The sequence below is a fragment of the Phyllostomus hastatus genome, unplaced genomic scaffold (assembly GCF_019186645.2).
Source record: "Phyllostomus hastatus isolate PE091 unplaced genomic scaffold, TTU_PhHast_1.1 phas_contig_17, whole genome shotgun sequence".
Taxonomy (NCBI): Eukaryota; Metazoa; Chordata; class Mammalia; order Chiroptera; family Phyllostomidae; genus Phyllostomus; species Phyllostomus hastatus.
This window is the reverse complement of record NW_025333664.1, coordinates 39,896,331-39,923,411: the sequence shown is the minus strand read 5'-3', so window position 1 is coordinate 39,923,411 and position 27,081 is coordinate 39,896,331. Positions and strand designations below refer to the sequence as shown.

The 27,081-nt window shown below is 40.8% G+C and overlaps 1 protein-coding gene across 1 annotated transcript in view; it reads right to left on the bottom strand.

Annotated features, from left to right (window-relative positions):
• The window catches only part of SLC24A3 (solute carrier family 24 member 3), a 554,001-nt gene that overhangs the window by 15,094 nt on the left and 511,826 nt on the right, over positions 1 to 27,081 (bottom strand). The window contains exons 13-15 of the mRNA XM_045833580.1: positions 14,656 to 14,822; positions 10,644 to 10,758; positions 9,151 to 9,263 (exon numbers count right to left, since the gene is read on the bottom strand). Of these exons, the coding sequence (XP_045689536.1) occupies positions 9,151 to 9,263; positions 10,644 to 10,758; positions 14,656 to 14,822 (395 nt within the window). The remainder of the gene's footprint in view (positions 1 to 9,150; positions 9,264 to 10,643; positions 10,759 to 14,655; positions 14,823 to 27,081) is intronic.

The window sequence follows — 27,081 nt, the reverse complement described above, 5'->3', positions numbered from 1 at the left end:
TGCTGCAAAATCTATTTTTGTGAGCCTATTGGAACTAGCTCCGGCACCTCCCTGTTCCTGGGGGTTGGAGCATTTGTTTACAGAAGAAAGAAAACAACTGGTTCTGGCAGTTGAGTCAGTATCCAGGTAGTAGGAACCTGATTTAGGAATGCTTGCTAGAAATGTGAGAAGGAAAGATGCAGAAGGCATCAAGGATGATTGAATCATTCCACAGAGGCCTTCTACTGGGTGCCAGGGAGCACTGACTGAGTAAGACCCAGGTCCTGCCCTCATACCCTCAGTGAGAGAGTTCAGGCAGACTCTCATCAAAGATGAAAAACCCATGTGATTCCAGAAGTAGTAAATTTGGCTGAGGGTAGGCTTCCTAGAGATGGTGGTTATTGGGCTGTCAGAGCTGGCCTCAGATGAAGAATCTTGGAAAGCCCTGATATATGCGGCTACATCATCCCTTTTTTTTTTAATCCTCACCCAAGGACATTTTTTCACTGCTGAGAGAGTGAGAGACAGACAGACAGACAGATATCAAGGTGAGAGAAAAACATCAATTGGTTGCCTTCTTGCAATTGGTGTGCCTCCACTGGGGAATCAAACCTGCAACCTGGGTATATGCCTTAACCAGGAATCAAACCTGTCTTCCGGACTGTGGGATGACACTCCAATCAACTGAGCCCTACCAGTCAGAGCTATGCCATCCTTTTTGAAACATTCTCCTGAACCCAGTTTCTCCCTGTTCTCCCCCTTTCTGGCTGATCCCTCCTCAGTCTCCTTCATTGGATTTTTTTCCCTACCTGACATCAGGATATGGTTCTAGGCTTTCTTCTCTATCTACATTTATATCTTTCATGAGCTTTGTGCTTTAAAAAGCATATAATGCTATTATTCCCAGGTTCATACCTGCAGCCCATACCGTACCTTTGAACTTCAGACACATTTATTTCACTGCCTACCTGCTGTCTCCACCTGGATTACCCTCAGACATGTGAAACTTAATCTGTTCTAAATGGAATCCTTGACATTTCCTCTTAAATATGTTAAATATGGTCCCTACCCCCAATGATGTCTTCCTCATTTCCATGAATGGTACCATAATATACTTGGTTGCTTAAGCAAAGAACTAGAAGTTTCCTTCAACTATTCTCTTTGTCTTTTCCCTTCTGTGCATCCATCAGAAAGTATCCTTGGCTTTTCCTTAAAAATCTCCTTTTCTCCCCATCTATTCTCTCATCAGTGTAGCCATGTCATCAGCATCTCTTGTTAACAGCTCCTGACTTGTCTCCTTTTTTCCCTGCCTTCACCTAATGCATTTAAAAATCTGATCTTAAAATGTAAAGTGAATCATGCCATTACTTTGCTTAACTCCTCAATGGTAGTTAGAAAAAAATCCAAACTTTTTACAATGCCAAGAAAACCTAGGATGACCAGGTCCTTTTCTTGCCCCACCTCACCTCCTCATTAGCAGGTGTTTAGGGGCTGATGTTAAATCCATACCCAGATCCTGCTGCTTCTTTTTCTGAAGTCTCTTGCTTCACCTTCCACTGTTCTCCAGCTTTTCTGTTACTACCAAGGCAGAGTGAATTGCTGGTCTCACTTGCCCTCTCCTATATTAGAGTTTTATGTCCACCCCCTGGTGGGTAGCAGTATTTCTCTGCCTCCTGATTTTGGGTCTGGCCATGTAATATGCTATGGCCAATGGGATATTAGTGGACTTAACAAAAACCCAGGTTCAAAATGCATTCCCATGATTTAGGTGACCTCTTGTGCTCTCTCTTCTCATCATGAGAAGGATGTGTCTCAAGGAAGTCACTGGTTCAAAGAGGTTAAGAGACATGTGGAGCAGACCCATCTGAAGCTTGGGGCCTTGGGGCCAAGTCTGGATCAGCCAGTCAACTCACAGATGTATGAAAAATAAATATATAATAATAGAACTAGGCTACTGAGTTTTGGGGTGGTTTGTTACACAGCATTATGGTAGCAATAGCTAACTGATACAACTACCCTAGTGTAGGTCACTACATTTTCTCTCTTGCCAGTGCCTTATAACTGGTGATATTGCTGTCAGCCTTCTCTGGCTCTAGTACCTTTTCCACGTGGTAGTCAGAATATTCTTAATAAAAGGCACATATAATGAAAGGCACTATTCCCTCTCTAATATCCTTCATTCCTTCCACTATCATGGCTCACAGTGTCCTTTACCACATAGCTGCTCTCTCCAGTTTTATTCAAGCCACTTACCACTGCCCACACCTAACCCCTAGCCATAGAGCTGCCCTTAATATATGAAGCTTTCTCATATCTTGATCTTCTACAGGCTGTTCCTTCTGCTTAAAAAAAAAAAATCCTCTCACTCTTGTTACCTGCTTGGTTCTGAAAATCAGCTATTTAGAAGTGTTACTTCCTCACAAGTATTCTAGGACCCCTAACCCCTGCCATAAAATGCCATATACTGCCACAATTCCTGGTTCCTGATTCCTGCACCAGCCCTTGGGAGAACATGCCACACTTTGCTCTGGATTGTTTGCATACCTGTCTCCTTCTAGGGGCTGTAGTTCCATGGGCACAGAAAGTTGTTTTTCCTGCTCATAACAGCATCCCCAACAACTGTTATAGCTTAGCACACAGTAAGCATTCAATTAATGTTTAATGAGAAAAAGAATGAACTGGGTAGAAAGTGTGGTGTGAGGATGTTTCTGGCCACATTTTCTTTTTTACTTCTGTGGATTCATGAGTCAGGAGGGCTCTTACTTGGAAAAAAAGAAAAGACAGGCTCTCTTTCTCCCTGTTACTTTTAAGATTTCTTTTGTATTTTTTAGCTGGAGCTCAGAAATCTGAGTTTTGCTCTGTCTTCTTGGAGCTTGCCTGGTGACTTTCTTAGTTCTGCTGCACATGTGGAACATTGCCAAAAGAGGGCAAAAGGTACTCATTTTCCAAACTTTGATTTTTAGAAATACTTTTTAAATTTTATGCATTTAAAGAGCGAGCTGGCTTCTGAGAAAATCACAAGTATGAAGAAATGTCAAAATCTGTAAAACTGATTCATTCTTCACTTTCAAATGCAGAAAACAGCTGTCTTCATGGTAATTATCCAATAATTATGACTTGGAAATCCCATCTAGTAAGATAGGAAAATTGTTTCAGAATTGTCAGCAGGTCCTTTATGAGGGCAGGAGAGGCCACTAAACCCACACAGAAGTCTGCTCAGTTCTGATATCAGAGACACCAACAGCTTTCATGCGGTTATAGCCATGCTAATGGAAGGTAGTCCCTGAGTGTCCTTCTGGAAGTGAAGCCTCTCTCCCAGGAAAACCTGGAGATGGAGAAGAAGGCAGGCAAAAATGCTTGCGTCAAATAAGCCCCTAAGTTTGCTTTCCCATGAACCTGTAACTATTTTTCCAAGTAACTCTGCATCTTAGCATGAGGTTACACAATGATGCTCCCAGATGTGGCTGTGCATGGGTGGCTGGCACTGGAGGACCCGATGAGAGCCATGGAGGGAACCAGGAACTATATAAACAGGTAATCCTCATGGAAGAATTCAGAACATTCCTCCAACCTTCAGGCAGAAACCCAATGTAGACTTATCACATACCATGGCTGAGAGCAGTGAGGATTTTAAGCTGCACAGGGTCTATGGAAATTTTTAGAACGGGATTTAGGAAGTCAGTAATTCTCTCCTCTTCCTGATCCTTCTTTCTTTACATGAAATTGAAGAGCTCACTTTAGCCTTAATATACATATCCTGTCCTCTTTTCTAGCAAAGATTCAAACTCAGGGATGGTTTTGCTACAGTGATGACCCTTGTGCACAATGGCTGCTGTGGCACAATTTCCTTTTGGTCTCTGGGGCTTGGGGAGAGAAACAAATCTCACTGTCTTCTCTCTGCCTCTTTCTAGCTATGCCATTTGACCTTTCTGGGCCTGATCTGCACAAGGTGATTAAGAATAGCATAGCACTTAGAGTGCAACCTGTGACCCCTGCCCACCTCACCCCTGTATTCATGCTGCCCTGGCTGGCCTTCCTTCTATTCTGAGACATAGACTGCTTCAGTGTCTTTGCACATGCAGTCCCCTCCACACACCCAACTCTTTTTTGTCATTTGTCACTCAGCACAGAATGTATATACCTACTTTTCTGATGAATCTAGAGTGGTATGTTCTTCCTATTCTCTATCACATCACCTATTTTATACATTTCGATAGGATTTTCTTCTCCAAATTTAGTGCACTTATGCATTTGTCACTCATGGCATGTCTGTTTTCCCTAAGCTGATGCACCCTCTAAGATGGAGGGTCTAGTCCATCTTGTTTGTTTTGTATTCCCAGTGCCTCACCAAGTTCTTGGCACACAGTAGGTTCATGACAACCACTGACTAAAAAAATAATCCTTGCCTAATTTAGCTGCTGTCAGGATTAGATGATATTGTGTGTGCATGGTGTCACTAGAATGCTTGGCACATAGTAGGTACTCAGTGAATGCTAAGCTCTTCTTATTGCTGTTTTGTTTATCCCCTGCTCTTTTCTCAGGTCAGCTTACTCCTACATTCTGCTCTGCTCACACAGTTTCCTCCCCAGCTGAGGTGATGTTGAGGGGAAATTTAGGATCCAGCCAGCCAGCCAGCCAGCAAATAGTTGTTGAGTGCATTTTAAGTTCCAGGCACTGTGCTGGGTACAGAGGAAATGATGCATGCGACTGACATAGTTCCTGCTCTCAGGGAAATTGTCTCTCTGACAGAGACTCAGACAAAGAGGCAAAGGAAAGCTTTGATGGGAGCTCCTGAAAACACAGAAGTGACACCTGACCCAAGCTTGGGACAATACAGTTGACATCTAAGCTGACACTTGAAGAATGAGCTGGAGAGACAATGAGAGCCCCTGGTCAAAGCCCCTTTACCCTCTGTGAAATGGTCTTGTTCCAAGGGCCATGTTCTGGGACACCTGACCTTTAGGAAAACTAAAAGATACAGATTGGTTGGGCCAAATACTGGGCAACTAGTTTGCTTTAACATTACTGGGCAAAGAAGTCATCTGTACAAGTAAAATTTTTCAGAAAATTGAAATCCACCTCTCTACATGCCAGCACCTTAATTGTTTTTGATGAGTACATTTCATTCTTAACTTTTTCTTGCTGATTCAGAATCACCACAATTCTATTTCAGTTAAAGTTGTGTATTCTAGAATCCTGCATTCCAAAACCGTGATTATCTTCACTGTCAGAAAAAGTTTTCATTCTAACTAAATTAGAACTAAAATGGAAATGGGCAAGAAGCAATTCCTAAGTTGAATATTACTGAAAAGCAAGTTAACTAGAATATTTTTCTTAGAATTTTTAAAGTTCAAAATGAAATCTTTTTGACAAATAGTACTGAAACAACTGGATACCCACAAGCAAAAGAATAAAGTTGGACCCCTACTTCACACTATATACAAAATGAAATCTCCTTAATTTCTCTGGGGTCCATGAACTGTTTGATTATATTAATGAATTTCTGCTTTCAAAAGAGAGGCCTCCACTGGATGTTTGCATATCTGGAATAAAATTAAGATCTCTCTAGCACTGGTTACAGAAATGGCAGTGTTTAGATGGTAATGCAATGTGACACATCTTTTTCTAGTCTCTCCAACCAAAAGTCTCTCCCAAGAGCACTCTCCATTGTGCCATTGTCTTGATCATAAACTAGATGTGGCCACCTTTCCCTCTGCATTTTCCCCTTCCTTCAAGAATAAAGGCTATCTTCAATCACAGGATTAGGTGTACTCCTTTTACAATTCTGGCAGAATGACCAGAGTGACCCAATTATGTCATCTTCAGATGAAAAACATAAATTTGGGCCAAGGATCTAAGAGGGCCTGAATTTTGTCTTCATGAATTCACCTTGTCACTAGAGTTTGGGACCTGAAATGACATGTTTTCATGGCTGTGAGAGTTACTGATATGAAAATTTTGTCTAATTTTCTGTTCTCTGAAGAGTGTTGGGAGAATGTCAGAGGAGAGAAAAGGCAGGCAGGCCGTTTGGGGATTATTTATTTCAGACAATGTGCCTAGGAGTCAGAATTACAGGCCTGATATCCATGTTCAGTCAGGAAGTTTTCAAAGCTGATCAGAGAAACTACTTTACTTCCAGGGAGAGTTCTGAGTTTTGTTTTTGGAAGTTTTTAATTTCACCTTCCATGATTGTACCCTGTAATCACACCAAAGAAAATGGATCTTAGGGACATTAGAAAGATTCGTATCCCCTGTTTCTACCTGTCCATCCTTCCCTGGAGAGAGTCAATGTGGTAAAAAACCCATTATTCATGGATTGATTTTCCAGGTTAGAATGTGGTTTCTTATCTCTTTCTGCCTGCTTTTCAGATACCAGGGAAGACAAAAAGTACTTGAAATTCCTGTAGGTCTAAATTTTACTTCTTCATATCTTTGATAAGAGGTAAATTGAAAGGTGAAAGAGACAGAGGAATAAACCAGGTGGGTTGTTGATGAACTCAACAGATCCATACCCAGTGCTCTGAGCTGATCTGGAGTACTAATGAAAATGAGTTATAAATATGAATCAGGAAATGAAATGAGAGACAGAACATTGCATTTAGAAGAGATAGAGCACATAGAATGTTGGGAACTGCCCTGACTGGTATTAGAAGCTGAAACCCCCGCCTAGCTAAGGCTAAGGGAGCGCCCTTGGAACTGTAAGCCGGCAAGGAGACAAAAGCTTATCTTCCTGGCAGGAATGCTGCTTCTGCTGCTTTGTTCATAACTGAACCCCCAAAAGCTTGGTCGGTTAGCCAAAGACGGGTAAGATTCCCCACGGGGGAACAACCCAAGCCAGGCACGATCACTTTGGGAGGCCCCCCAAAAGAAGGACTTGGGGGGCTGCAGCAAAAGGGGGGGTGATGGACCCTCACTCCTCGGCTTTGACAAAGTCTGAGTTCTCAGCGTCCGGAAGAAAATCTCCTTATCTCTCGGTGGCCTTAGTTCCTGCGCTCCACCTAAGCCTGAAACAATGACGGGGAAGTACAGCTCGGTACTGGGAAGTGCGGATTTCCCGGGGTGATCAGGCCTAAGAAAGAATATGTAAATTACTGTGAAACCTTCTTTGTTCAAGAATGCTCTCAGTTGAATGAGGAGGGTCTTAGGAGGAAGCTAGTTTGTTCCTCAGCCTTACAGCTCTTTGACCCCCCAACTCAATAGACCGGCAGAGTTCTTTGTTTTATATATTCCTTACTTCCCCTAATGAGTATTGTACGTTACCTGAGTTATTATGCAAAATGAGCCTAATAAAAGCAGGTATGGACGGTGGATCGGCGCGCTCCCCACTAGGGGGGGTGGCCATTCTGTCCCTACTTCCCCACAGAAACTAGTTTGTCTCTGTGCATGTTGTTTTTTCTCGCGTGTTTATTGTCGAGCCATCCACAGCGTTCCGTGGTCACTGCTGGCCGGTGACCCACGCGCAACAATAGAAGAAGGAAAGAGGCAATAGATCAATAATAGCCTCTGATGAAAACTTTCAGCCAGCAAGTGACTTCACGTGAACTTAAAACATGTGGCCTTTCTACATGGGTTTAAATTTCATGTGTCAGGGCTCACGATAGGCTGCCTCAAAATATCCTACAATGGCATATTGGTTATTTTGAACTAAAGGTACTTAAGAATTGGCCTGTATAAGCAGAAAACCCTGACTTCCCTGTCCCCCTAAAAGCAGGAGGTAAATCTCCCATGTGATAGGTGCCCTCTGTGCTCCTGAGGGCTAAGAGATAATCTTACCACAAGAGTTAAAAGAATCCAGAGTCCAAAGCTTGTGTAAATAAACATACTGCCTTTACTAATTTACTAGCCAAGCCCAGTCCTTGCTTAGATTCCTTTCTAATGAGCACTTTCTTTGTCCTGTCAGTTTCTCAAAAATTTATTGTTTTTGTCTAAAAAGTATAAAAAAGTACCTGGTCCAATAATTTCTTTGAGCCTCATTTTATAATCTGAGCACCATATTATGATTCTCCTGTGCACACATATTAAATTAATTTTTCTCCTGTTAATCTAGTCTTGTGTCAATTTTATTATCTTATCACTAGTCAAACCATAAGAACTAAAGAAGTGCATCCCTCTCCCCTACAACTGCAACCAGCTGGATACATCTTCCTTAGTGAAACAGCCATTAGTCAAACAACTTTGAAGACAACTATCATTTGACAAAATGAGCTATAATATTTTCTGCAGAATATACAATTACCTAAAACATTTTGTACAGACAGACTACAGTAATGCTGTACAAAACCATTTAGCAACCCATTTAGAGCACTGGGTAGGGTGTAAAAACTTCATAGGCACAATACTGTTTCCCAGATACAGGAAGAAATCTCTAATTGCAGGTTCTTCCTCAGTCTTTGGATAGTGTCTAGGGCAGAAGTTTCCAATAGCAAAGGGGGAACATTTTGGCAAATTGGGAAGGAGCATTGAAGTCTACCTGTACCACCTGTGTCACCCACCTGCAAACCCAACTGAAGTCATATTCAGCTTAACCTTGAGAGAAAGCATGGAGGTCATCACAAAGAGGGTATGACAATCACCAGATTCTCGACAGAGAGGGGATCTTGTATTTTGTTTTCCTTCCTTCATAAAAAAAAATTTGCATGCAAAATAAATACACTTGAGAAGGGGTTGGCAAATTATGGTCCCTGGAACAAATCTGGCTCACCACCTGGACTTGCATAGCCCATTAGTTAAGAATGGTTTCTTCATTTTTAAATGGTTTAAAAGAAATGAGAGAATCATAACATATGACATGTGGAAATTATATAAAATCCAAATTTCCATTTCTATTAATAAAGTTGCACTTAAACAGCCACACTCATTCACTTCCATATTGTCCATTGCTGATCAGGCTACAAGAGCAGAGCTGAGTAGTTGTGACAGAAACTGTCTGGCACACAAAGCCTAAAGTATGTACTCTCTGTTGCTTTAAAGAAGTTTTCCAACCCTGCCCTTGAGTTCTGAATGTCCCCACAAACCTGATTTTGGAAGGACTTTGATGGGGAGAATTTTTTTTTCCCTTAACATCAGTATTTCCTATCTCCTTTCCCTGAGACAAAGTCACAGTGGCCAATACCACTAATAGAGTTCATGTAGCTCTGATTTAAAGAGAAGCCATGATAAAAGAGCACTTACGTAGGATCCATAATCCACAGCCAGAGTCTGAAGGGCCCAGGGGAGACCAAGGCCGATGAGGATATCAAACACATTGCTCCCGATGGAGTTGGACACAGCCATGTCCCCCATGCCTATAAGGACAAGAGGTCACTTGAGTGAGGAAAGTGAGCTGAGGGGAGCACAGGGACCCCACAAGGGACTCTCCCAAGCCTTTGGTCTGACAGACAGAGACCTAGCTGGCAGGTCTGAAAGCTAACATATTTGTTTCTTTCTCAGGTCATCACTATAGAATGACACTGACTGTAAAAGGCATAGTCATTAGAATAGAATATGCATTTTTAATAGAACAGAATAAAATACATATTCTTCAAAACTGTTGATCTTTACTTCAAATATGATCACTGGTTAAACATGATTAAAGAAACCAAATACACCCTGGCTGGTGTAGCTCAGTGGATTGAGTTCAGGCTGTGAACCAAAGTGTCGCAGGTTCAATTCCCAGTCAGGGTACATGCCTGGGTTGCAGGCCATGACCCCCCCAACCACACATTGATGTTTCTCTTTCTCTCTCTTTCTCCTTCCCTTCTATCTCTAAAAATAAATAAATAAAATCTTTTTTAAAAAGGAAACCAAATACAATTCCAAAAAGTTCTGATACGTCCTTAGAGGAAGAAATAAACTCAACAGTTATATAAAGTGGCTCATGATCTCACCAACTCATACATTTCATTATCATCCCCCCATCTGCTCTACACTGTATTCAATTCTTTTAAACCACTAAGCAATATTAAGAAAAATAATGTCACCAGTAGATTCTTGTCAGGATTTGTAGAGGACACTGCATTCAGTGACATAGCTACACATTTTGTTGAAATCGAAGGTCCTCTAGCACAGATCAGGCATATCATTTAGAGAGGTGCTAGGGAGGGCATGGCTACCTGGGGGACATCCAGCTGGGAAGGTAAACTGTGAGCTTGGTTTGGAAGGAGAGGAGAGACTGTCACACACTGAAGATTGACCTCTGGCAACTGCCACTTTGATGTTTACTGGAGCTGGTGAAACCTTAGGCTACCTCTGTCCTATCTAAGCCACAGGTTCTTTATCCAGAAAATGGGTATTTAATTGTCCCTAACTCATAGAATTATTTAAGTTATATAAGATAATGCGCCTAAATTGCTCTGCTCAGTGTGCAGCACTCAGCAAAGATTAGTTATCATTACATTTATTACTATTTTTAAAAATAGAAAAATGGCAATATAGCCCACTGAAGAGGGTGTCATGTGCTACCTAGAAGTTGTCTCTGCCTTCCTCAAGGGTGGACCTTCTGGCTTATTTCCTGTTTCTTCTGATGTTAAGAAGCCTTCTGACCAACATGGCACTGAAGCCACCCATCACTCCTTCCCAGCTGGGATTTGAAGTCCTGGTAATTGTCATGTGGACACCCACCCTTTCATATCCCTTGTTGAGAGGTCTTCCTTCCTTCCCCTACCCTATCCCATTGGATGCCCTACCTTGTCTGGCCACAATGAGGCTGGCCATGCAGTCGGGCACGCTGGTTCCGGCTGCCAGGAAGGTGATTCCCATGATGACATCAGGAATCCCCAGTGTGTAACCAATGATTGTGACCTAGAAGAAGCAGGAATAGGTGGTAAGCTGAGGGCCAACTCTAGCCCTACCTGCCTGTGAATCCTCTGGTCAGCAGAAAAGGCTGCAATCTGGTTGGTCTCTCCAGGGGGCACTGTCTGCCCTGTGTATGAAGACAGAAGGGGAAGAAGCTCTCATGGACCAGACTGGGGCTGCAGGTCAGGAGACCACAGTGCAATTATGGAACCCATGTTTTCCAATCAAAGATTGGCCTCTTTTACTTGTTCCTTTCAGGTGGGGCAGGAGGCCTGAGACAGAAAAAATAAAGTTTCTGGGAAAAGCAATATTGGGATAGAATATTTAAATTCAGGATGGTCCTGGGAAACCGAGAATACATGGCTGCCACACTGGGCTGGGAATTTGAGCATCCAAGTTCTGAGGTTCATAATGCAAATTCACACCATCCAGTTTTGTAGGAAAAGCCATAAGCAGCTGATTCCTTTCCTCTTTTCCTTGGAGCTTTTGTCAATATCATCAACACCACGTCACTCATGCTTATTAAGTACTCAGCCACTGTGCTAAGTGATGTTCATGGGTTTTAACTGATTTAATTCTCACAACAACCCTATGGAGTAGGTACTACATTATCTCCATTCTTCAGATAATGAAACTGAGGCATTGCCCGTCACTGATGTGTTAGAAAGTGGCAGAGGGGGCACTCCCACCAGGGCATGGCGGCTATTTGCACAGGCAGTGGTTCTATCTAGGTAGGAGGGTTTTAGCCTGAGACAGTGCTTCCATTATGCAAATGAGTCATTCTTGCCTCCTAATTCCAGGTGGTAAGACTGAGAGGAAAGCAGTTGGTAGTACATCATGATGGGGGTGATGGGCAATGGCAAAAGAGAGGGGAGTGGGAAAGAGACCAATTCCCTATATGTTGCCCTAAGGAGAGGATAACTTGCAAGAGCTGAGACAAACTGATCATTTCAGGATGTTACACAACCTCACTTTCTATAAAGTCACAAGAAAGACAAACCACATGCTGTATACAGCACATTCTCACAGTTCCTCCTCACAAGCCAGAGATTGAAGGGGACACCTATGCATGACAGCCTGACTTCCTCCCCAAATTATGGGTGCTCCTTCACAGTCCAAAGGTTTGGGGGAAGTTGGATTAATTGAGATGCTGGGTTTGCTGCCTTTCAAACCAGAGGATGTACTCCATTTCTGTTCAGTGCTGAAATGAACTTGAGGTGATGACCCTGGGCTCTCTGCCTTCCTCTCTCCAGGGAAGAAAGTGAGATGCAGAAACACGGCATTTCAGTTTGTTTTTCTGAGGAGGCTTTTGAGAAATGGAGCTACAAGCATCCTGGCCAAGCCTCGTTTTCCTTTCTAACAAGTCTCAGTTGGGTCCCTGTGGGAATCATGTTTGGCTCCCTGGGGCCTGGCCTGGAACAGAGCTGCTGCCCCACTGCCTGCTGGTGTTATCATGATTGTGGTCAAGTCTGGGATTTTGGGGAACTGATTCCCCTGGTGGCTGGGTCAGGTCTCCTGCTTTCCTTGTTTCCTCACTATTCCTGACCATTTCTCAGGACTAGAACTAAACCTCCACCAGAGCAGAAGTAGGCAAACAGAAGGAGGGTGAACCTCTGATTGATCAGTGAGTTTGCATGTTAGTGGACCTGGAAGAAAACCATTGAGCACATGGAAGTCACGGACACCAGCACTAGTCCTCAAACCTGGAAAAGAGCCGGCACTGTCAAATAAAATGTTAATGAATACAGGATGAGGAAGAAATCCGTGGCTGTAAGGTTTGGGTTGAAAAAAAATTTACCTGTTTCTGTGATGTTGAAGGTCAAGGATAATTATGATTTAATTGTGTCAGTTTTACAAATTGGTTATTACCTCCAAAATAATCTTTTCAGAAGTTTTTTTGGGGCCTAAAGCAATAAGCATTTTTATTTACTCATGACTCTATAGATCAGCATTTTGGGTTAGGCTCAGTTGTACTATTCAGCTGGTCCTGCCTTGGTCCACTAGTGGGTCAGCTGGGATGAGGGGTCTCAGATGGCTTCATTCACATGGGTATTCATAGGGTATTTGGTGCTGGCTGTTGGCTGGGCCTCTCTCTTCATGTTCTCTCATCCTCAGGGAGGCTAACCTGGCCTCTTGCTAAGGTGGCAGTATTCCAAGAAGGCAAGAACAATTCAGAAACTTTTTAAAAAATCTCTTGAATTTAGTTCTCCAGAATTTATATATTGCATTTCTGTCTAACACTCAAGCAAGATTAATTTAGATTTGCATAATTTTGTCATGGCTTTTAATTTCTGCTCAACTCTAGTTCTAATGAATTAGGTTTGCTTTCCAGTTAAAAAGTACAGACATTCACAAATGGGCAATACACATATGTATGCTTGTACTTCCTAAAAGTGCATTTCTTTTGGTTATATTTTCTTTCTTTTTTATTTTTATAAGCAAATGCTCACTTCAATTATAATTCTAAATTACTTATTTTCATATTAACATAGATGCTTCCACAATCCAAGAACTGTGCTACACATTACATATTTTTTAATTGTTAATGTGACTTGAAGAATTTTTATTAAAATGTGATTAGGAGTTGGTTGAAATTCTCACCATAAATATAAAATATCTATTACTATTTTTATTCACAACAAATTCAGATCTAAATTTCCTGAAATGCTAAATTATCTAATATCGTAATAGGGATGACTAGGTAGGTATTTGACAGCCACCCTCTAATGCAATGACATAACAAAAAGTGATTACTTGAACAGCCTCCACCCCTTATATTTACAACAAAATGCTCATGTTTTTTGTTAAGCATTCATTTCATTATGAATTGCAGACAGAGACAAATGGATACAATGGTGTAAAGGAAAAGAACATATCAAAACTTTTTCATGTTTATTAAAGGTTGTGACAATGAGGGCTTCATAAAATGTCATGAATTCTATTTGCTATACAATAACCATCTACATCTAAGTAGGAGACATATGCCATGTTATAGCAACTGTTTTAATGTGTAAAATAATTCTGAAATCTTACTTTAAAAATATTTGGCTAAAATAATAAACATCTTGGCAATAAAACTGACAATATAATTTAAGGAACATATTTTAGAAATGTCTCCTTAAAAAGATGGGGATGTTTCCTTTTGCCATATAAACTCTGAACAAAGTTAAGGTGCCATATAGCTGCATTTTCTAAATAAACCTCTAAAGACAGAGCTCTTCTGGCCTCACAATCCAGGGCAATCCTTGAATTATTGTTTTAGCTTCAGAAGGGACTCTTCTGGCCCAATGAGCTCATTTTCTGGTTGAAGAAACTGAGACTTAGGGAAAGTTACTCTGATAGATGGGATTATCACTCCCCAATTCCTCACACTTTTCTTCCCTGCCCTTTGCCTGGTGACTCTGCTGTCCTTCCCACTGGAACAGGTAGAGTATATTTCTCCCAGTCCATTGATGTTGGGTATGGCTGATGGAATGTGGGTGGAAGTCACAGTCCAGGCCCTTGAAGGCACCTGGTGTTTCCACTTGCCCTGGTGCATTCCAATGATCCACCACAAGAAGAGCATTCCCCAGGCACTGATCCAGGAAAATGGACAAACACATGGAGTAGACATGAACCCCACCTGCTACCTGAATCAAATATAACCATGCTGTGGCTTGAAGCAGAGCTGCTTGGTCAGTGCCTGCTGAGATTAGTACAATCATAGCCAACCTGCAGACATGTGAGCATGCTTGTGTTTCTAAACCACCGAATTTAGGGGTGTTCTATTATTTAGCTTATTACTGCAATAACTGATTGATAACCATTACTGGGCTGAACCCCCAATGCATGTTCTTCACTGGTTCAGTGTATTTTTCTCTCTACAGAGATCTAGTGCTGCCATAGCATCCTTGATGCACTTACCATCCATACCATCATGTAGGAGAAGGCTGCAATCCACAGCGTGGAGGAAGCAAATGTCACCATGAACCACTTCTCCCAGCGGGGCTTGTTGCAGTTGGGTACAGTGAAGTATAAGACAAAACTCAGTGGCCAGGTGAATGCCCATTTCACTGTTTCCAGTTTGCCAGCTGGGAAAATAAAATGGGCAAAAAAAAAATCAGTTAGCTTCATTTCTCTGCTTCATCAGCCTGCTTTCCCCATATATCTATATCCCAATTGATGGCCTGTGAAATGAACCTTACTCTGTTGCTCTTTCCCTCAAAGATTCAAATGGCTTTCTACCACCAACAAAACCTGGCATAAAACATCAAGCAGAATAAAAAACGTATCTACTGCCCACCTGCTAGGTAGGCCACCAAATGAAAGGATGATTCACCCCCAAATAACACAAGGCTGAAGGATGACTTGGAAAATGGGGTCAGGTGGAAGAGATGAGGGATATTTTCAGGACATGAAGGAATAGGGGAAGTGTGTGGGGTAGAGAGGGTTGCTAGGAAGACCACCAGTCAGCCTCTGTTGTCTGTTCTCCCCATGGATGGATAAGTCAATATAGCTTTCCAGATTATAAGGTGTCAGTGGTCACAGTGCCACCTAGTGGAATTTCTCAGCATCTTCTGTCAACGCACGGAAATCTTGAAAGATGATTTGAAAGCTCCCAAGGTTGTCAAAACACAGCTTTGAGTGTTTGTATCCCAAACTGAAATAAATTTACAAATTAATAATTGCATTCTATTTTTCTAACCACCTGCTTCCATGGATAAGATGGAGGATTTGTCAGTGATGATCCTATGATCTCTGTGCTGCCTGAATGCTATAACTCAGAGACACCCATACATGTGTTTTTTGAATATGTGATCATAAGTTCCTTGTAGTCTTAGATTTGAAAAAGGTATTAGTGCTCCTTTGGCCTTTACTACAATCATGCTTAAGTGCTAACTCACCTCTGGAAAGAACTATTCATACACATGTGTACTCCCTTCTTCAATCATGATCTCCTCTTCTGGAAAGTTCCCTGTTCCTCTTTCTAGTCATCATCCCACCTGCTACCACCATAGATTAATTTCTCCTGTTCCTCAACTTCAAATAAATGAAATTATATAGTACATTTTTGTGTATACCTTCTTTTATTCAACATGTTTTTTGTGTGTGTGATTCATTCATATGCCAGTAATTCATTCCTTCTAATTGTTGTAGAGATTCCATTCTGTGAATACAGCACAGTTGGTTTATCCATTCCCCTTGTGGATGGGAATTTTGGTTGTTCCAGTTTTCAGTGTTACAACTAAAGTGGCTATGAACATTCTTGAACAAATCTTTTGGGGGCGTGTTTTCATTTCTCTTGGGCAAAGACCCAGGAGTAGAATTGCTGAGTCATGGGGTGGGTGTTTACTTAACTCTGTAAGAAATTGCCAAACAGTTTTCTAAAATGATTGTACCATTTTATATTCCCACTAGAGATATAAAAGTATTTTTAAATTACACTTTGCATAGTGAATCATGAAATGTTTAACAAAATTTATTTCATAATTTTATGCCTATGTCCAGCACTTATTTCACCAAATTTCTTGCCAGCCTCCAAATAGTTTCTTAAAACTACAGAGTAAAGTTACACAACATCACTTTTGGCTCCCTGGTCTCCCTCAGATGCCAAGGCAGGGTGGTCATTAAGTGGAGAGTGGGGCCTATTCACCAGACAGCACTGGGTCCAGTGCCTGCTTTGTCTGAGTCAAGTGTATCAGTTACTTAAGTCCCCTAAGCCTCAGTTTGCTCATCTGTAAAATGTGGCACAGCAACAGGGAGCTCACAGAGTAGCTAGAAGAATAATTATGTAGGGTATTAGCATGGGGCTAGGATAATGTAAACTTGCAAGTTGGTGGAGAAAAAAATCCTCAGAATCACTGTTGACTCTGTTCCTTCTTTAATCTCTCACTTCTCTCATCCCTTGATAACCTTGGCAACCTGTCCAGGGCACTCTCAATCTGTCTGCAGCTCACTATTGCCACAGCCTCTCCCTGGGCCAGGTCCTCTATCCATGACCTGGCTGAAGACCTGGCTGCCTAAGAGGATTCACTGCTCCTACACTTGCCCTCCTCCATCTGCTTGCCACCAGTAGCCAGAGGAGAATCTCAAAAAGCAAACTGTTCTAGAATCTTCTACTGGCTTCTACTGCCCTAAGAGAAAAGCCATATCTCCCCATCATAGCTGACAAAGCCCTAAATGAGTTGGCTCCCACCATTCTCCCTAGTTATACACTCCTTTGCCTCAGTTTCATTTCTGTTGTCAGACACTCCAAGCCTCTTTCTACCTCAGGGCCTTTGCACTTGCAGTTTCCTCTGCCATGATCTTCATGTGGCTGAATATGCCCTGTTAGTCAGGTCACCTCACAGCTCCATTGTCTCCTGACCCTTAAGATCACCTGATCCAAATAAGAATCCCCACCTACCCCACTTCTTTCTTTCCCATCACCTGCATTTATTTGCTTCATAGCAAATGTTTCTGTCTGAAATTATCAGGTTTGTTTTCTCATTTATTTTCAGTTGCCTCTAACTAGAATATAAACTATATAAGAATGAGTGTTTTCTCTAGACTGTTTACCACTCTACTTTGAATGCCACGAACAATGCAGGGCATGTATCACATACTCAATACATATTAATAATATTAACAGTAATAACATTACTATGAACTATCTAATCAGACAGACCAAAGAAAATTACTCATTTTTAAAAAATCTAAATATATCCCACTTATAGGTGCAGAATAAAGCCAAGATAACAAATTGTTAAGGAAGGGGAAGTATTTTTCTATTAGTAGCTATAGCTATGCATCTTGTTAGATTTCAGATTTGGAGATGGTAAAGTGAATGATGAGAACATTCAGGCTGTGTTTGGCTGAATTACAAAGCAAGAAGACTGACTGAGAGTTGTTTTGTGAGGGGTTTTCAAATGCTGCAGAATCCAGAATATGGCCAGTTCTTTGGATCCCAAGTGCCTCCTAGAAATCTGCATGTTCCTAAATCCTGCATTATAGTGGTAATCACATATCCATTTGGGGGTCTTGGCATCCACTCATTGGCTGACCAGTTTTCCAGATGCCCTCATAAGTAGGGAGAGAAAGAGGGGGGCGGGGGGAGGAGAGAGAGAGAGAGAGAGAGAGAGAGAGAGAGAGAGAGTGGGGGGGTGGAGAGAGAGAGATGTGGTTCAGTTTAAGACGTACACTCAATCAAAGTTGCAAAGAAACACATGAATGAGAACAGAAGTGATTTCAATTTGGATATTTGTCATTCTTCAGAAAATATAAAAGACAAAAAAAATTGAAAGCAGAATTTATGACTGCAAGAACTTAGAAAATGATATTAATTAGGTAAAGTTTCAAGCAGTGTAAGTTAGCAGCAATTAGTTTTGAATTTTGCCTCTCAGCTGAAAAAACTGTGACTTCACACTGAAAGGACTGTATCTTGAAAACAATTGTCACCGTCATCTGAAATGCTAGAGATTCATCTGAAATGCTAGAGATTCTATCTCTGAGTTATAATTCCATTGTAACAATGACAAACTTAAAGCAGAAATTCAATGAGTATCATCTGGACTATACTTATAAATGCAATGTAACACATACATTTACTCCTTAAATAAACCAAGTGATGCAGAAATGCATTTCCAATGATTTGGAGGAGCAAGAGAGGTCAGGTTAGGATCATTCACACTTTAGCTAGTCTAAATTTGCATTTTTGAATAAAGGGGTAAAAATTGCTTTCTTTCCTCTTCGAGTCAACAGTATTTCTGGACATGTTTCCATCTTTTGTTCCATTGCCATGTGGTCTAAGCAGAGCCCTCCTGGATATGGGTTTATTCATTAATTTAACAAACAGTTACTGGATGCTCCACTATGTCCCTCTGTGCCAGGCACTGCCCCAGGTGCTGTGGATACAGCAGCATTTTAAGAAAAACAAAACTCCCAGCATGTGAACCTGATGTACCAGCAATTCTATAATTTCCCTCAAATGCCAGCCAGCCAATGGAAGATGAAGCAGGGGACATGAAACAGGGAATCTGAGCATCCCATTCAGTATGACTAGCTTTAAAAAGCAAATGACTTGTTCCCAAGCTATATTCCTTATTAAGCTTTTTAGGAAGCTTAATTCTGTAGGATAGAGGAAAAGTCATTGTTCAATATTTTATACCTAGAGCTAAATATATTAATTTGTTCTAATTATATAGATAATTAAAATGTCTATTGTTTTAAAATAAAAAATACAGAGAAAATAAAAAGTAATTCCACCCACAAAAATCATACTTATATTTTTATGTATTTCTTTTCTTTTTTTTTAATGGAAGAGTTTTTATCTCCATACACAGGTAAATTTTTCTGTTTCTGTCAGTCAATAGTAAGGCTTTCTTCACAGAAGAGATAAAAAAATATAGATGGATGGTACAGAGGTTTTGCAGGCTGATGGGAGGGTCCCGAGGACCTGAGCCGAGACTGCAGCTGCAGCAGGAGTTATGGAAGAGAGCCAGGTCAGTGATTGTGTCTTGGCGGCTCTCGCACCTCCCAGAGTGGGGAAGTCACAGACCTGCTCCAGGAGTGAGCTGGATGCTTAAATTTGCTGGGGAATAAAGATGCAATAAGAGACACAGCTGGTGGTGTACCCCAGCTGGGACTGTGGTTACTGGCTGGGACAGTACCAAAGAAACTGGGGAGCCAGGCGGCACCTGGAGATGGGAGAAGAGATGGGTTGCTACTGGAAGTGACACAGTTTCTGGAGTGGTCAGAGTCCGTGTGTGTGGAAAGCTGGGTGCTTGTTAAGAATGGCCAGCCATGAACAAGAGGAATTCACTCAAAAAAGCCTCTCAGCTGCTGTGCAAGGAACTCTCACATGCAGCAGCCAGGCCAGCAAAGAGGAAGGAGGGAGGTTGTGATTTGCTCCCATTCAGGGCACCTCAGGGATTGATCAAAGCGGGGGGGGGGGGGGCAGCAGGGGCTCAGAGAGGTAGAAGCACCCAGACAGACTTAATTCAATAGGGGAACTAAGCTGCACTGAAGGGACTTTGCATGCACACAAGCCCAGGCCAACAAAGAGGAAGAAGGAGGGGTACCAGTGCAGCTCCTGGGCTAATCAAAGGGTTGAACAATGAGGTGGATTATAGGTGCAGGCCTGGTGCAAATGCACAGAGTAGATTATGGGAGTTGCACAGCACTCTGCAGGCTTGGGCTAGAAACTAGGTACCTATGAATACTGTAGCCTAGACCAAGCCCCCCAGAACCACAGGAAAGGAAAAAAATGGAGCCCAGTCCCCCTCTGCCTGCAGCATTCAAGAAGACCAGCAAAATCCTCTTGGCAGTTTTAATGTCAGCAGGAAGCTTTAAAAAAATCAAGTGTAAGACAATAAGACCTGGGGCTGTGAGAAGACCAAAGACAGATCCAGAAAGAAGTCAGAAGGCGAACACCAACAGTTGAGACAAATTTCACTTTGCTATCCTTCAGAACTTGCATTTTATTGCTTTATTTTTTTTAAATTTCTCTTCTTTCCATTTAGTTTTTGTGTTTGTTTGTTTGTTTGATTTCATTGTTTGTTGGTTTTCTTTATTCTCCCTTCAGTATTGCATTTTAATTTTTCTTCTTTCACTTCACATGCACTCTAATAACACATTACTTTTGGTCTTTTACTTTTTATTCAGATTATGTATTCTTTATAATAATATTATTATTATTCCAAATCCCACACAGCAACCTTCCCTGGTCTGAATCCATTTTACCATCTTCCTGAGCTTTCTCACAGTTGTGGTGAACTTTATTCTCTCACACACTATGCCAAGTTTCTATCTCTTACCCTCACTATATCTCACCATCTAACCTCACATAAGTGCTCTGCTTTCTAAAGTCAGCTCACATCCTTTTTCTCTTCTAATAACAGTCTTATCTCTTTTCCACATTTTATAAAAAGTGGCTAGTTGGGTGAAATATCATGGTTGTCACTGTAATTCTCTAAAGGACCTCCTATCTATTCTCTACTTGCTAGTACTTTAAATCCCATAGACTACTCTCCTGCAGTCTTATTCCATTTTTGCTTTTTCCCTGCCTCTGATCAAATACAAGACAAGGTGGGAGTTGTGAATACCAGTAAACCCACTGGAGAAGAGAACCCACCAACAAAGGAGCCACCAACAGGTAAAGCTCAAGTACAACAAGAGAGCCCACACAAACAGAAGAAAGGGCAACCCTAGAATATCCAGACAAGGAGATCAAAGAGACAGCACCACTGAATTCCACAGAACACCAATCACAGAAATTCACCCTACAAAGATAGCTGGCAAAGCAGAGCACTGAGAATCACAGAAACAAACAAAAAGAGTCACTTAAAATGGGGAGACAAAGAAAGAACCTACAATCAAAAGGAATGGAAAACTCCCCAGTGAAAAAGCTAAATGAAATAGAGGCAAGTAAACTATCAGATATAGAATTGAAAAGAATGGTTATAAGATTGCTCAAGGGACTCACAGGCAACTACAAGGTACTGAGTGGGAACCACAACAGTATGAAAAAGGAAATAGAAACTATAAGCAAGAACCAGGAAGAAATGAAGAATACAATTTCTTAAATAAAAAAATACATTAGAAGGAATTACAAGCAGGTTGGATGAAGCAGAGGACCAAATTAGTGAGCTGGAAGACAAGGTAGAAAGAAACACCTAGATAGAGCAGCTGCATGACAAAAGACTAAAAAAATGAAGATAGCTTGAGGGAACTGGAAGATAACATGAAATGCAATAACATTTAAATCACAGGATTACCAGAAGGAAAAGAAAAGGAGCAAGGGATAGAAACCCTCTTTAAAAGAATAATGACAGAAAACTACCCTAACCTGAAGAGGGCAAAAGCCATTTAAGTTCAGGAAGCACAGAGGGTGCCAATCAAGATGAACACAAAGAGGCCTACTCCAAAAGATGTCACAATTAAATGGCAAAATTCAAAGACAAAGAGAGAATCCTAAAGGCAGCAAGGGAAAAACAGGAAGTAACATACAAAGGAGCTCTGATAAGGCTAGCAGCTGATTTCTCAACAGAAATACTACAAGCCAGAAGGGGATGTCAAGAAATATTCCAACGAGTAAAAAGCAAAGGCCTGCAACCAAAACTACTCTACCCAGCAAGGCTCTCAATTAAAATGGAAGGTGAAATAAGGAGTTCCCCCCCACCCCCAAATAAACTGAAATAATATACCTCCACCAAACCAGCATTCAAGATATGCTAAAGGGACTGCTTTAAGAGTAAGAAAAAGAACGAGAGGGAGAGAGAGAGAGAGGGAGAGAGAGGAAATAGGTACAAAGGGGGGGGGAATGAATAAGTACCTATCAATCATAACCTTAAATGTTAATGGATTAAATGTTCCAATCAAAATACATAGGATAGCTGAATGGATAAGAAAACATGACTCACACATTTGCTGTCTACAAGATACCCACCTCAGAAAAAAAGACCTACACACACTGAAAGTAAAAGGTGGGAAAAAAATATTCCAAGCAAATGGGCAGGAAAAAAAAAAGCTGGTGTAGTAATACTTACGTCAGAAAAAATAGACTTCAAAACAAAGGCCATAAAAAGAGACACAGAAGGACACTTCATAATACTCAAAGGAAGAATTTATCAAGACATAAACATTATAAACATATATGTACCCAATATAGGAGTACCAAAATATATAAGGAAAATCTTAGAGGACTTCAAGAAAGATATAGACAGCAACACGTTTATACTAGGGGATTTTAACACCTCACTGTCAAAAGTAGATAGATCTTCCAAACAAAGTATCAACAAGGATATTGTGGCACTGAACAATGCCCTAGATCACATGGACTTAACTGAATACACACACACACACACTCACACACCTCCTTTCATCCCAATGAAGCAAAATACATATTCTTTTCAAATGCACATAGAATATTTTCAAAGATAGACCACATGATAGGATACAAAACAAGCCTCAAAAAATTCAAGAAAAGTGAAATCATATCAAGCATTTTCTCAGAGCACAAGGACTGAAACTAGAAACCAACCTCAAGAAAAAAACCCTCAAAAACACTGTAATTCATTGAGATCGAATACCATGATATTAAACAATGAATGGGTTAAGAATGAAATCAAAGGAAAAACCAGAGTTTCTGGAAACAAATGAAAATGAACACACAACAGTGGAAAACTTATGGGACATAGCATAGGCAGTCCTGAGGGGGAAGTTCATAGCAATACAGGCAACATTTCAAATAAATAACCTAACCCTACGTCTACAAGAACTCGAGGAACAACAACAAAGACAGCCCAGAGCAAGTAGAAGGAAGGAAATAAGATCAGAGAAAATTAAATGACATAGAGACTAAAAGAACAAGTCTAAGGGTCAATTAATGCAGGAGCTGATTCTTTGAAAACATACACAAATCAACACACCTTTAAGGAGACTCATCAAGAAAAAAAGAGAAAGGACCCAAATAAATAAAATCAGAAATGAAAGAGGAGAGATTACAACTGATACCACTGAAATAAAAAGGATTGTAAAAAATTACTATGAACAATTATATGCCCCAAAATTTGAAAACCAGGGTGAAATGGACAAGTTTCTAGAAAAATATAATTTTCCAAAACTGAGTCAAGAAGAAGCACAAAGCTGGAACAGACCAATAATAGCTGGTGGAATTGAAGCAGTAATAAAAAAACTCCCAGCACACAAAAGCCTTGGACTGGATGGATGGTTTCACAGGAGAATTTTACAAAACTTTTAAGAAAGAGCTAACCACTATCCTTCTCAGACTATTCCAAAAAATCCAAGAAGATGGAAGACTCCCAAACTCTTTTTATGAAGCCAGCATCGTCCTAATCTCCAAACCAGACCATGACACAACAGAGAAAGAAAACTACAGGTTAATATCACTGATGAAAATAGATGCTAAAATTCTCAACAAACTACTGGCAAACCGTATCCAGCAATACATCAAAAGATCATACACCATGATGAAGTGGGATTCATCCCAGGGATATAAGGAACAATATTCACACATCAACATATGTGATACATCGCATAAACAAAAGGAAAGACAAAAATCACACCATCATATCAATGCATGCAGAAAAAGCATTTAATAAAGTATAGCACCCATTTATGATAAAAAACCTCAGCAAAGTGGGAGTAGAGGGAGCATACCTCAACATCATAAGGGTCCATATGAGAAACCTACAGCCAACATTATACTCAATGGGCAAAAACTAAAAGCTTTCCCACTAAGATCAGGAAAAAGACAAGGATGTCCACATTCACCATGTCTGTTCAACATAGTACTGGAAGTCCTAGCTGCAGCAATCAGATAAGAAGAAGAAATAAAAGGTATCCAATTGGGATAGAAGGAAGTAAAACTGTCATTGTTTGAGATGACATGATAGTTTACATAGAAAACCCTACAGACTGCACCAAAAATATACTAGATCTAATAAGTAAATTTGGCAAAATAGCAGGATACAAAGTCAATGTTCAGAATTCAAAGGCATTTTTAAACACCAACAATGAACTATCAGAGACAGAAATCAGTAAAAAAAATCCCATTTTCTAAGGCAACAAGAAAAATAAAGTACCTAAGAATAAACCTAACCAAGGAGGTAAAAGACCTGTACTCATAAAACTATACAACACTGAAGAAAGAAATTAAGGAAGACACAAATAAATGGAAGCATATACCATGTTCATGGATTGGAAGAATTAACATCATCAAAATGTCTATACTACCCAAAGCAATTTATAGATTCATAGAAATTCCTATTAAAATACCAATGACATATTTCACAGATATAGAACAAACACTTCAAAAATTTATATGCAACCATTAATGACCCTGAATAGCTGCAGCAATTTTGAGAAAGAAGAACAAAGTAGTTGGGATTACCATACCTGACATCAAACTATATTACAATGTATGGTAATCAAAACAGTCTGGCACTGCCATAAGAACAGACAGATAGATCAATGGAACAGAATAGAGAGCCCAGAAATAAACCCAAGTCTCTATGGTCAATTAATATTCAACAAAGGAGGCAAAAACATAAAGTGGAATCAAAATAGCCTCTTTAGCAAATGGTGTTGGGAGAGCTGGACAGGTACATGAAAAAAAAATGAAACTCATCCACCAACTAACACTGTACACAAAAAAATAAACTCAATATGGATAAAAGACTTAAATATAAGTCATGACACCACAAAAGTCCTAGAGGAGAACATAGGAAGGGAAATCTCAAATATTCCACACAGCAATATTTTCACTGGTATGTCCCCTAGAGCAAGGGACATAAAGGAAAGAATAAATAAATGGGACTTCATCAAAATGGAAAGCTTCTGCACAGCTAAAGAAAGCATTAGCAAAATGAAAAGGGAAACAGCAGTATGGGAAAACATATTTGCCAATGATATCTGGGAAAAGGGTTTGATCTCCAAATTATATAAAGAACTAATATGACTCCCCTCCAGGAAGATAAATAACCCGATTAAAAAATGGGCAAAGGACTTGAACAGACACTTCTCCAAGGAGGTCACATAGAGGGCCCAGAGACATATGAAAGGATGCTCAGCATCACTAGCCATCAGAGAGTTGCAAATTAAAACCACATTGAGATACCACTTCACATCAGTCAGAATGGCCAGCATAACCAAATCAACAAACAAGTGCTGGTGAGGATGTGGAGAAAAGAGAACCCTACTACACTGTTGGTGGGAATGCAGACTGGTGCAGCCACTGTGGAAAATAGTATGGAATTTTCTCAGAAAACTAAAAATGGAATTGCCTTTTGACCTGGCAATTCCACTGCTGGATTTATACCCTAAGAATCCTGAAACACCAGCTCAAAAGAACCTATGCACCCCAATGTTCATAGCAGCACAATTTACAATAGCCAAGTGCTGGAAGCAGCCTAGGTGCCCACTGATAAATGAGTGGGTCAATAAACTATGGTACATTTACATAGTGGAATACTACACAGCAGAAAGAAAGAAGGAGCTCCTAGCCTTTTCAACAGCATGGGTGGATCTGGAGAACATTATGCTAAGTGAAAATAAGCCAGGCAGTGAAAGACAAATACCATATGATCTCACCTTTATGTGGAACCTAATCAACAAAACAAACAAAAAAGCAAAATACAGCCAGAGCCATTGAAATTAAGAACAAACTGACAGTAACCAGAGGGGAGGGGAGAGGAGGATAATATGGGAAAGAAGGGGAGGGGTCATCAAGGAACATGTATAAAGGACACATGGACAAAGCCAAAGGGGGGAAGGATTGAGCGTGGGAGGTAGGGAGGGGTGTGGCAAAAGAGATTGGTGGGGGCAAAAGGGAGACAACCATACTTGAACAACAATAAAAAAAAGAGATAAAAATATATGTGTAATTTATATGTGTATATATACACATGTAGTATACATAGGTGGGTATAAGACAGATGCATTCAATCTATACATATATACACATAAATGTGTATGCTGGCATGTGTATATATGATAGCATACATGATTATTTAAATATCTATACATATATGTATATGAACACACAACAGATTACGTTCATACAGTACACAATCACATTGTATGTATACAGTATATCACACATGTGCACATTATATATGCACATGCTCCTGTATTCATGTATACATACATATATACCTATGCCATATATATTCCTATATTTATATACTCACACATAATTACTTATTGACTATACCCACTACAGTCAAGTCCTGGTAAGAAGAAAGCCCTTGCAGCTAGGTGGCAGGAGCAGAGGAGGCCAGGCCCTTGTAGGATGATCTCGAGAGGAAAAGTTGTGCTCATTGTGTGCGTGACCTTTTTCAGGCCAAAAGGACTTAGCATGAGAGGAAACTGCTCAGGGCTCCCTAGACTCTCCCTTTGGCTCCTTGAGTGCCCTCTGCTGGCCAGAGACACCCTGTGGCTTGCTTCATACCTGGAAGGGTGCAGTCCTGGTGAAGAAGTGCTGAGGGTCAAAATTGGACCAGCCCATTCTCCATTTCAAAGGCAGAACCTGGGTCTGAATTAGGTCATAAGTCTAAGAAGAACCGTGAAGATCACAGAAGTGACTTCAGGCCTCTAGTGCCTCACCATCCAGGTGTGGCCCATGGACTAACAGCACTGATATTACTGGAGGGCTCATTAAAAATGAAGACCCACAGGCCCCGCCCCAACTGCCTCAATCAGGACTACATTTTGACAAGGAAGCCCACATAAGAAGGGCTGGTGTAGAGGAACTTGGGCTTCTGTTTCTTGTCTCAGCAGCTTGGGGTCCTGAGATGGAGCAGAGACCCCAGGGGTGCAGGACCATGGAGAGCATCATTTCTTCTCTGGTAC